Source organism: Osmerus eperlanus, chromosome 1 (genome assembly GCF_963692335.1).
Source record: "Osmerus eperlanus chromosome 1, fOsmEpe2.1, whole genome shotgun sequence".
NCBI lineage: Eukaryota > Metazoa > Chordata > Actinopteri > Osmeriformes > Osmeridae > Osmerus > Osmerus eperlanus.
Window position 1 is genome coordinate 904,950 of NC_085018.1, and position 12,761 is coordinate 917,710.

General features: G+C 40.6%; 1 protein-coding gene across 1 annotated transcript; it reads left to right on the plus strand.

Moving 5' to 3' along the window:
• The first annotated feature begins 4,077 nt into the window (after positions 1–4,077).
• Positions 4,078–5,538, plus strand: LOC134008118 (putative nuclease HARBI1). The gene is made up of 4 exons (XM_062447777.1): positions 4,078–4,628; positions 4,704–4,819; positions 4,904–5,015; positions 5,104–5,538. Exons 1-4 carry the CDS (start codon positions 4,106–4,108, stop codon positions 5,472–5,474), a joined length of 1,122 nt encoding a protein of 373 aa, XP_062303761.1. The 5' UTR covers positions 4,078–4,105; the 3' UTR covers positions 5,475–5,538.
• Positions 5,539–12,761: the final 7,223 nt, after the last annotated feature.

The window sequence follows — 12,761 nt, forward strand, 5'->3', positions numbered from 1 at the left end:
GATAAAAAGGTATTAGGAGGACGCACAGACCTAGTTGGCTTTAGAGGGCTGTCAACGGGGTCCTATTGGGTCAAACAAGGTGTCAATCAAAAGGGGAGGGTTCAACGGACATTTTGATGCCTTCATATTGTAAATACTCCGTTGCTAACCGGAGAAAAGAACACTTTTATGTGAACAAGTTGTTTCTTCCGTCGGCTAACTTGCATAATGAAACAAAGGATAATGGCTATTCTTGAACGTAAAACATTGTATTTGGACGAATTACTTTACATGGTTAGATACTTTGAACCCTTGGGAATGTACGCAGATCAAGTTTTGATGTGTTGTTTGCATACCTGGGGGCTATTGCACGAAACCAGGATAAGGGATTAAGTCGGGATATTCAAGTTATCCTGGATGAATTTAGCTTTGACTTGGTTGCACGAAAGCAGGTTGAAATATAGCTGCAAGCAGCGATGCGGGTTCCTCCGCAAAATGGCAAAATATTATAAACATGTACACTGTAGAAGATCGAGACTTGGACAACAAGAGAGCAAAACTACTTCATGTTTGGCCAACAATAATAGGCTGAACGGGGATTTGAACTCATGAGCATAAGGTTACTAGTCAGTCTCTCTAGCCTCTCTGCTACACACCAACTGCTGAGATTTTATGATTAGTGAGGGCTGATTATTAACTTTTTATAGGATACTGAAACTCTTGAGTTGATGTCCTTCCAGACTCTTAGTCAATGCACAACAAACAATAGTCATGTGGGCAACTGGGCTAGGGCAGCACTCATATTCAGCTCCTTGCGAGAATAGCCTGTGTCAGTACAGCAGCCGACTCTCTGGTCCCATTAAACTACACAACATGCACAATCAGGGTGACCAACAAGATTATATTAACTAACAAACAATAACATTACAAACATCTAACTGAACGAACACAACAACTGAAATCCCTCGCATGGCTGTTGTAACCAAACTATTTTCCACAAGTCTTTGCGTTTTTTGACACGCCGCACTGCATGCTGGGTACCCAAGGGTGCTGACGCTGATTATCTAGCTGTGCTCCGACTGCGTGATATGAGTATTAGTTTTTGGTCAGCTTTGGGACAAAGGTTAAGAAATGGTTGACATTTCAAGGTGAAATTGCATGAAATTGTGCATGGTATTTCAGAATGATGTCTGCCTGTTTAACTAAACAAGTAATCAAACTGGGTTGCTGCTGTATAGAATAACTTTCTCATCGTTTTTAAAAAAAGGTTGTTTGGAGTGCCATAACTTGTCATGGAAGGGAATTTTAAATCAATTTACAACCGGAGGATTGATCGATTGAAAAACAATGCCTCTGACTGGTTTTGAACCTACAACCCTTTGCTTACCAGCACATCTCAGCCAATTGAGCCATTCCCAGACATGGATTACACAAAACTGGATAATAAAAAAAGCTGTTTCTCCAATGGCGAGCATTGTCAGATTTGGTCGAAGTTCAAACAGCTGTAATTCAGTCATATTTCGACATATCAAGGGGAAACTTTGCATGGTACTTCAGGGGCATGTCACCTTAAAGCCTATTAAGTTTGAACCATCCTTCAAAAATACATTTGATTTAGTGACATAAACATATTTAGGCAATGTGGACATTTACATAAATACACCCATTTCAGCCATTTTGTACTTGATTCAATTGCCTTAACCTTTTCATGTTCCTGTTAAATTTGCCTGAAAACGCCTAAACAGCATACCCAAAGTAAATTGGAAGCTGTTCTTGAACCATTTGGAGTACATGCATGTAAATGATCTCTTTTGAAAGCTGACACTCTGAAGTTATGTCCCCTGTTGTCAGGACCCCTGTCAGTCCTTCTAGTGTTGAGTAATAGAAGCTTGAACACAAGGAAAGTGAAAATTTCTATTTCCGCCTAGATTTTGTTTTGAAAACAGAGGCCTGAAGAGGCCTAGAGGTGGTAGGTATTATCTGGAAGACTAAATTGGACCACAGGTTGAAGCCTTACCCAATTCAAATCAAAAGTCAAACATAATACCACAATATATTCATATTTGACACATGTTTTTATAAGAGTACATCCAGGAATTTTCTAAAAGGGTCTTTTGGAGACTCCAAAATGACCCTTTGTAACCAAGGTCAAGGTCAAATAAAAAGGTATTATTTTTCATAATTGTTATCTCTGGCCCATCTCTGGTACTTAGAAATATCATATATAATAGCTAAATCCCTAATTAGTAATACTGAAACACAAAAACTGAAGCATGAACACATTGGAGTGCTTTATCTGATTCCAAGGATTGGCGCACAAAGAACACTGATTCTGTCAACCATATTGCGCAATCGACTGTTATTTTGAAGGCTCCACAGACGCATACAAATGAGGTATTGGCATTTTCAGCTAGCTGTCAGCTACAAGGCTAACGAGCTAATTTCAGAGCCAGTCGAAGCCAGTTCGAGAAATTTGTTTAGAACGAGTGTGGGGGGGGGGGGGCGGGGGGGGGCAGGACGCACAGACCTAGTTGGCTTTAGAGGGCTGTCAACGGGGCATGGAAGCTCCTATTGGGTCGAACAAGGTGTCAATCAAAAGGGGAGGGTTCAACGGACATTTTGAGACCTTCATTTTGTAAATACTCCGTTGATAAATCGGAGAAAATAACACTTTTATGTGAACAAGTTGTTTCTTCCTTCGGCTAACTTGCATAATGAAACAAAGGATAATGGCTATTCATGAACGTAAAACATTGTATTTGGACGAATTACTTTACATGGTTAGATACTTTGAACCCTTGGGACTTACGCAGATCAAGTTTTGATGGCATGATTTGCACACCTGGACCTATTTGAACAACTTAGGGTGAGTACAACTTTTTTCTTTGGCATTGTTGAAGGAATGTTCACCGGAAAAAGACGTTGACTTTGCTTGCTATTGCGACTTGATCTTGAATTGGTTTATTTCAATGGAAGCACAAGAATCGTAGCTTTCCAACGATGTATAACATGTGTAGCGTCTAAAAAATATATTTTTTAGAATTTAGTGCGTCGTAACTGAGGAAGGGGGAGGCAGCATTTTTGTCTCGCGGGCGAAACAGGAGCGTAAACAGGTTAAGTAACGTTTTTAAATACGTCAATGATACATATCTGTACCAAATTTCAAGTAAATTCACCTTTGGTTCAAGAGAAGAGGAATCTTGAAGGTTTTCCCAAATTATCACAGTACAGGAAAATCCATCATGGCGGACCTTATGGGTCCTTGAGGCTTTTTTGTTCCTCATGAAAAATGAGGAATGCACACCAAGTTTCAGAAGAATCGGAGCAATGGGGTGGAAATGCCATCACTTTGAAAATCGGACTTTTGGACGTGGCCTGTGGCGCCCCCTATGGTCCGATGTGGCCCATATTTGGTGTGGGGGTACCCACTTGGATGTAGTATCAATGTGCCAAATTAGAAAATTTATGACAAGGGACTTTTTGAGATATTGGGGCGCAAGGAGAAGAAAAATAATAAGAAGAAGAATACCAACAATAACAATAGGTTCCCTCCTACCGGAGGAACCTAATAAGAATACCAACAATAACACTAGGTTCCCTCCTACCGGAGGAACCTAATAATACCAACAATAACAATAGGTTCCCTCCTACCGGAGGAACCTAATAATAATAAGAATACCAACAATAACACTAGGTTCCCTCCTACCGGAGGAACCTAATAATAATACCAACAAACACAATAGGGTCCTCCTGACGGAGGAACCCTAATAATACCAACAAACACAATAGGGTCCTCCTGACGGAGGAACCCTAATAATACCAACAAACACAATAGGGTACTCATGACGGAGGAACCCTAATTAAACCCAGCCAAGTAACCATGGAGATTTATTCTTTGCAGCTAGCCTGCTCCAGAGCAGGCTAACAGCCAGGCTAAGATTAATTCTGGAGTCTCATGTGTTAAATCAGCTGCCGCTCTGATCCGAAATAAAGTTTTTAACAGTTATTCCGTTGTCTTCTGAATGTGTTCGGATTTATTTTTATTAACATGCATTACTTGTCACTATTGCTGTCACAAGTTGATTTTAAACCCTAGCCTACTATTGCAGTTTTTAGATGTTTAGAAATGGTTGACGAAGTTGCAACGGTGATTTCAATAAAGTCAGTGATGAAGGCGATATATAAAGTCCTATTCACCTGTGTTTCTTCTTGCACCATGGCATGCCCATTTCTTAATGACGTGTTGGACGACGAAGCACTGATACTGAGACGTGCTTTCAGACGTGAGAGGGTGTTTCGTGACAGATCTGACCCTTTGGCTTTTTCGGACGAGTACCTGCATGAGAGGTATAGGTTTTCTGGAGATGGGATCCGTTATTTGTGTAGACTGCTGGGTCCCAAAATTCAGCACCGCACAGGGCGAAGCCATGCTCTCACCATCCCACAGATGGTCTGTGTGGCACTGCGCTTTTTCGCAAGCGGCATGTTTTTATATGCCGTGGGAGATGCCGAAACCTTGAATAAAGGTACCATTTGCCGTACGGTCAGAAGTGTGTGTTTGGCACTGAAGTCCTTGGCACACATCTTCATTACCTTCCCTGGCCACAGAAGAATGTGTTACATCAAGGAGGATTTCCACAAGATTGCAGGTAACTTGAATTATAGATTACAAAAAGTGTTACGTTAGAACAGTCACCAAATACTCAGACTATTTTGTGTTACAGGTTTCCCTAATGTCATTGGTGCGCTGGACTGCACACACATCCGAATTAAACGCCCCTCAGGGGCCCATGAGGGAGATTATGTCAATCGAAAATCCTTCCACAGTATCAATGTTCAGGTAAAAATTATGTAATTACTGTCAACTAGCCAAATATTCTGTGCATTAAATGTGTAATGAATAGGCAACATTGCATCGTTTCAGATGATCTGTGATGCTTCCTGCATGATCACCAATGTGGAGGCAAAGTGGCCTGGGTCTGTCCATGACTCCCGAGTTTTCAGGTCCAGTACCATTTCCCAGCGACTGTCACAAGGTATGCCACACACATTTCACTGATAAACACAATTGCGTCAAAGGTTTAACTTATGTGTAGTTGTAATGATTACATTTTGTATTCTCAGGTGAATTCTCTGGTGTTCTTCTGGGAGACAAGGGTTATGCCTGTGAGACATACCTTCTCACTCCACTAGCAGACCCTCAGACAGCAGCACAGCAAGGGTACAATCTTGCCCATGCAAGAACAAGGGGCCGAATTGAAATGGCATTTGGCCTTCTAAAGTCACGTTTTCAGTGTCTCCACCACCTGAGGGTCACCCCAGACAGGGCATGTGACATCACTGTAGCTTGCACTGTCCTACATAATGTTGCCTGTCTGAGGAGAGAAAGGGGTCCTGCACTGGCACCGGAGATTGAGTGGGACAATGCAGCAATCTTCCCAGATAACATAAATGGCAGGCTAGTCAGAGACCAATATATTAATTATTTTACATAAAAAACTTTATTTTCTTGTCCTTCTCAGGCAAGCTGGGGAGAGAGACAAAATAAATACATTGTTTTACCGATACGCAAAAGTGTGGATTGAAGTCATTTACTTCTTTTTCTAGTTTCTTTATCTCCAGATCCAGTTTCCTCAGTTTTTTGTTCTTGATTTGTACATCAAGGTCCAGATCCTGGAGACGCCTCTTATTTACAGCAATCTTTGCATCTGCCAGCTCGATTTGCTTTTTTAGATGCTGCGTGTACAGACATCTGACAGTTTGTGAAGTCTGTAAACCATTCATTGATTAGGACAGCAGGAATTGTGCATGATTTAGATTTCCTTTAGCCCATACGTACTATGTTGCCAGGCTGGCTGTCAAGCTGTACTGCGTCTGGATCCTGTTACAAATATATATTATGAGTGCTATATAACTGACTTCTCATCCATTAGGGGCTAAATATGCATTTCCATACGATTTACATGATACCTCAGGCCTTCTGGAATCCAGTGACACCGTCTCCTCGTCATCCCATATGGCAGAAGTTCCTTCCCCCTGCCATATTGAATATACTTTTTATTGACAGGATGTGCCAAGCCTTGTGCTTTTAACGAATAATACTCACTGGATCTTCGCCTGGTGGCAGGAGTGTAACTGTGTCCCCGGACACTGCAAGGCAAAACAAGGTCAGACAGTCCACATATGCCCGTATAAATGGGTAATTGGGTGTGCTCAAGCCTTCGGCGAGAGCACAACCGTTGTTCTCTCACATATATATTATTATTTATTTTTATATATATTATATATTTTCGCCCCCCTAAAACTCAGTCAATATTTGGCCTACATACACAACGGCGGTGTCAAAAGGTTCGTCTTGGTAGCGATTGCGTTGCTTCTATTGGAATTTACGTTCTGTGGCATGGTTTGGGCTTAAGTTAAGTTTTTGTGGCGAAAAGTGAAGCTAACGGTGGCTAATTTGCTAACCACAGTCACTGACGTTACTAACGTCACTAACGTCACGAAAACACGCGTGACTACCTTTGGCAGAACATTCGTTTTGCATCTGTTAACTTGGGGGATAGCTAGGCTAACTATAGCTTTACTGCAAGGCAGCTGCAGAAACGCCACAAGCAAAGAGGCCAGGGTGATAACTATTTACTCATTTTACTTTGTGATATGACACACAATTGTGATGTGTAATGTACAGTATAAGCTGATATTATTAAGGAAGTACATCTACTTTCGGAAACAGTAGTCTACTATTTCACTGAAGTATTAGCATCATGACATTAGCCTGTGTTTCCCGGGCAACACATACTACAGTGGTCTATGATGTATCTGTTTTCAATCGTTAAAATAAACATTCCTCACATATACATTTTCGTTGTAGGATTTATTATGACATTAGATTACAAGTAAACGATTTGTGGGTGAAATTATCATTACCTGTTGTTTCAATCCAGTGTATCACTGCAACGCTGTAGCCTACCCGAGACACTACAAAAACATCTACACAGCTGTAGGAAGTCAAACGGCGACAGAACATGTTCGGCACTCCCCTTACTTAAACCAAAAGTCTATCTAACTACTAACCTTAACTTCATTGCCACAGCCTAAACTTTGTCAATCTGTTCATGAAAATAATTAATTTCAGCCTAAACCGTACAATGGAACGTTAAATCCAATTCAACCAACGCAATCGCTACCAAGACGAACGAACACAGGAGTAGTCTAGTACTGTACCGTAGTACCGGGGCAGCTTCTCCACACAGGGCTATATCGCACTTGGCGTTGTTACTGACAATGATCGCTACCACTGAGCTTTTTATGAAAGCGATTTTCCACTAAATAAATGTCAAGCTTATTTACGTTTTTGGGGGCATATTTTCAGTTAGCAGATGGTACTGTTTGAATCGCGATTCCATCTTCTACTGCCGGTAACGTCGTAGAATAATCTTCAAAGGGGGTTCTTTATTCATGAATGAATGCAATATGAGTAGACTAAATTCCTTAAAATATCACGAGAAGGGAAAAACTTAAAAGGACGTTTAAGTCATAGAGATTAGGTCAATTTTTACACCGGTCTGCCAAATGTATTCGTTTTGATTCAACGATGAGGCTGCCTCTTGCAGGGGAAATGAGAAGACATCTATTTCATTCTACACTTCACTCGTATTTTCAGTTGTAAATGAGCAGCAAAAAAAAAAGCTTTTAAATCTATGTAATCTTTATAAATAATAAGTATGCATTTTTATATAAAATATACAGAAATATCAGTTGTAAAAATGTCATTCAAAAACGGACCCCTGTGCAACCGACGCAAGCAAGCACACCCTACAATTTCCCCAGAAATTGTACCCTCTCTAGTTGTGTTTGATATGCAGTACTGGAAAATGTACCATGGATAAGGAGGGCAGTTTCTGCAGGTGGAACACAGTCTGTCGCTGTCCCACCCTTAATCCCTTCCATCACTGGCCTTCCCTGATTTAAATCCAGGGCCAATTCCTCAGCTGGGGTGAAACCTGGAGCTGGTGGCCCTCCCCCAGTGCCAGACAAGTGAGCAGGCATAGTGCAAGTAATTTCTACATACCATTTGCAAACTGTTAAGGCACTTACCAGACTGCAAAATGTTTTTATATTTAATTTTGACTTGTTGCCACAATCTTTTCTGTCCAGTCATGTTTGTTCTGTATGAACATTAATTGTAGAAAGATATTTAGAATTAGACACATCTTATAGAGATTTGTGCATATGGTTGTGAAACATATTCTTGCATGGTGTAAGGGTTTGAAATTAGGCCTAGTCTTTAGGGTAAATTTCCCGAGGAACCTTAATTCCCTGCTCACTTTTGAGGGAAAGTAGGCTTAATAATATTATATTTTATTTATAGAGTGCTTTGCATGGTAGGCTACTCAAAGAGACGTTACAGTAAAACCAGCACATAAACACAGATAGGCCTACAGCAATAAAACCAACACATAAAACAAGCATATTAAAAGCAATTAAAACAGAGTGTACAACTTTCCTTGTAAGTACATATTTTTAAATAGGCTACTTACGCATTCAGTCGGTCAGCGATTGTCTGCCAGGCTTGTTCTCGCTGTTTAATAACGGCTGCCGTATTCCCCTTTTTGCAAATAATATGTTTCACCTCCTCATACATCTCCATTATTAATTTCTGCTCAGCGGGTGAAAAATATGCTGCACTCGTCTTCTCCATTCCTGCATCAGTGAATTTGTGATCGATACCATGGTCTATTTAAGAAATCCGTGAAGGTGCACTTATCCCAACTATGTACACCTGGATTGACATAGCGCCACCTTCTCATCCTGGCTTGGCAAACGTGCAACCGATTCAGCTGCGATGAGTGGATAACACTAAGTCAAGCTGCGCTTTTTCAGTTATCCTGGATATCTTTATTCTACTTTTGTGCAATAGCCCCCTGGACGACACTGAACCTTTGAGGGTAAGTAGAGACGTTTGGCTTTGTAAACAACACCAAAGTGGTGACTGGACAAAGACGTTGACTAAACTTGTTGTTGTGACTCGATCTTGAAATGGTTTACATATCTACAAGCACAAGAATCGTAGCTTTCCAATGATGTATAACATGTGTAGTAGTCTAAAAAATATATTTATTAACATTTAGTGCGTATTAACTGGGGGAGTAGGGGGCAGTGTTTCGGTCCCGCGGGCGGGCCCGGACGAAAACATCCACAACAGTGCCTCTGTCAGTTGTGTGTCTATGTAAATTGCAAAGGTAGCCCACATGACCTCAACTTGCTCACCATGACCTCAATGCACTTCATTAAAACGTACAACAGACCTGAAAGCGGTAATTTAGGTGGGAGGAGGGAGGGTTGGGGAGGGTTTCTTGCACGAGTGTGAGCCCCGTCTTGTAATGTTTCTAATATATATTAAATAGTGCTATCAAACGATTAAAATATTTAATTGCAATTAATCGCATTAATGGCACATTTTTATCTATTCTAAATGTCCCTTGATTTCTTTTTGTCCAATAATTTTTTATCATTTTAATGCTCTTATCAACATGGAAAAGTGTATCGGATTGCTTGGTGCAAATGTTTTTTTTTATTGAAAACAACATCAATCGCCTAGGTTTGGCGAGGGGGCAGAGAATTTGCATCAGCTGTGTTCTTGGCCATCAAGTGGTATTTCAGACTGGACGTGCTGCGATGATAGCTCAGTTCACAACGACAAAACACACAGATCACTTTGGTCTTGTCAATGGAACCATTTGGCAACTTTTTAAAATTAAACTTTCCATTCAGAATCTTATTGGCATCCATTTTGGCGTCTCACGCTCGCCATCCACTCAAAACGTAACGTTAGCCTACTACTCTTTAGCCGGCTTGCAAGCCCAAACAAGTGAGTGCGGCGTGCCTGTTGTTTTGTTTCCGGTCTAGCTGGATCCGGTGTGGTGTTGTAGTTTTTCTAACGTCAGTAGTTGTTGCAACAGCATGTGAAAAAAACTACAACGTTTGCTCGGCCAAAAAGAACGTTAATCGCGCGATAAAAAAATTGACGCCGTTAAAATGGGTTTGCGTTAACGCCGTTAATAACGTGTTAAACTGACAGCACTAATATTAAAGAAATTCGGGTTAATCAAAGATTTTACGAGGCTATTTTTTATTTTTCGCAGATACCAGCATAAAGGATATGGAACAATCAAACAAACGAGTAACTAGCTCGTTATACCATTTGTGTTATATGGTTATTCCGTAATTCCAAAATAAAACAAAACAACGGAAACCACGCCTTTCCCCATCACCTGGTTCTGACCATAGATATATATAAAGGCTAGATGTCTCGTCAGCGTTGCCGGCCACCGGAGTCGAACGTCCGCACATGGCGGCCATCTCGCTACAGTTAACTCGCTCACCCATAACATTGTGTTGGTGCTACATGTACTTACTTCTCAAGTACATGCAGTGACGTGCAGTCAGGGTAGGCAAGGTAGGCACTGCCTACCCTGCCAAAATTCAAACGTAAAAATGTTTATTAAATCATTTTATTTAATAAACTTGTATTTGTATTTTTACTGATTATTCTTGTGATTTATATATGCAATATGTGTGTTATTCCAATTGTTTAGACGTTACGATAACAAATGTAACGTCAAATACAAAAAAATGGTAGAATAAGCAGTGCTTTTACTGTCCATTCATTGCGGACGACAAGCGAAAAACTCATGTTGCGCATGCGCACTTCGATCCTGTATTCTTCAACATGTACGTCGAAAAGCACCAATTAATATTACTAGAGGAAGCAACTTTTGTCTTCCAAGATGGCGTCCCCATTCATTTCAATGAAAAGTGCGCAGTGAGGCAAGCGAGAGCACGAAACTGGAGCGCACCATCTTTCCACTTCCGACTCTTCCGGTCTAGCTTTAAACAGTGGCTCTTTTTTTCCCTAGCTCCGAGACCTCGTGCACGCTTGCAACTAGCTGTACACGTGAAACTTTGCGACAACCAGTCGCAAGCATAGATGTATATGGTTGCGAGCGTGTGAGCTAAGGCATTGCAGTGGCAGAATGGGGTACAAGTCCGATAAGAATCAGAGACATAATGCAAACTTTACGGAAATGTATGCTGTCACTGTATAGTATTCCTTTCACTTGGTTTTTGGAAATAGGCTATAGGGCTAAATATAGGGCTATTCTAGATGGAACTCATCACATATGTTGTTTTTTTTCTTTGTGATATGAGTATGATTTCCAACGCATTGTATCAGATTAAATAAACTGTTAACATGAACACTTAGCTCCGTCGTTGTTCTCGCCAGGCAAAGAAAGCTTAATAATTATTTTTGTAACAGAAATCTTCCATAATGCAGACTTACCATAGCTTACTGTCAACTTTATATTCAAACGAAATGCCACAAAATTCACACTGCCTTCAATTTAACATCAGTGTAGAAATGTGGCCTGTGTTTTATATGTTCAACCTACAAAACCAAACGCCTATTAATGGATATAACGTGATCTAACAAGACTTGGTAATAATGTAATAAATAAAAGCTTGAGAAGTGTCTAAAATATACTTTATTGAACATTTGACTTTGAAAGGGGCATATTAACAGAACTATATACAAGACATTTCCATCAGATATAAGTGGGGGTGAAACATAGTCTCTGAAGACCTTCATTGTCCCACAAAAGCAGTCTGGCTTAAAGAATAGCCTAATGGATGTGTTTAACAAAAGCTTCTGAAGGCAAGACTAATATTATTTAAATATATATCATTTCCTATTGTGGTTATCAGTTAAAGTATTAATCTTCGTCTTTGCTCCAGATAGCCATGTGAACAATCTATGCTCACGCTTGATATTTGCCATCATGTTATGAACGTAAAAACGTTCATGACAGAAAAATGTAATCTTTTTTAAAATAACGGGAATAAACTATATCAACAACATTTCATGTATGTGTGACAACCATTTGCTAAACTTGCTACATCAGGGCAGGCAACTCGAGCCATTTCTCCCTGTGCTCATTCAATATAAGTCTGTCTCATTCAGGTACAGGTAAATCGGCAATCGGCCAATGTGAACATTTGTGCTCGTGCCCTGTTTGTATCCGCGAGCACATTTGCAGGTTACTTTTATTGACGTAAGCAAAAAAATGGGGTGCTACTTTACCCATTTCGGATTGGTTTCAAACTTAGCAAACATCAGGAAACATTCTTCTATGAAAAAGCTAGTAGTATGAGCCAGGTTCGAGAATCGAACAAAAATTATTGGGGGAGATAGTTTTGTAAATGTTGACTGGAGTTAATAGAATAAAAACGACCGGAAGAGCCGGAAGTCTAACAAGAAATGCAATACCACCTACATCCACCGGGGCCGTTCCTTCAAGCCGAGGGGCGAGGGGTGGGAGTTTGAAAAGTATGGAAGGCCTAGTGGGCAAGTATTAAGACGCCCCCGTGTGTCAACCACGCGTAATTAACGCAGACTTTGCATGCAAAGACGGCGTCCATTGCGCCGACTTCCATACAAAGTCGGCGTCCTTTTCGCCTCAAATCGAACCGTGTCACGTGACACGCGTCTAAATAAACGCGTGCTTTTTTGAGACGTGTATCAAACCACACGAAATTAATGCCTGGTTTGGCTCAATCAGCGTCTGGTTTTCCAAAATTAAAGTCTGCTGGCTTGAATCTCCGATGGGAAATTATGACAATAATTGTAACAACTAATACGTAAGTAAAGTAGGTCTAAGGATGCTCGTGCGAGCTACTATCAAATACAATGTTGGTTAGCTAGCTATTAGTATGAAGTTGGT

Bases quoted from the DNA above. Each gene is read 5' to 3' on its own strand.
- LOC134008118 (XM_062447777.1), top strand. From the start codon at position 4,106: ATGGTTGACGAAGTTGCAACGGTGATTTCAATAAAGTCAGTGATGAAG. The intron at 4,820-4,903 runs GTAAAAATTATG...GCATCGTTTCAG, and splicing joins TCCACAGTATCAATGTTCAG to ATGATCTGTGATGCTTCCTG. The intron at 5,016-5,103 runs GTATGCCACACA...TTGTATTCTCAG, and splicing joins TTCCCAGCGACTGTCACAAG to GTGAATTCTCTGGTGTTCTT.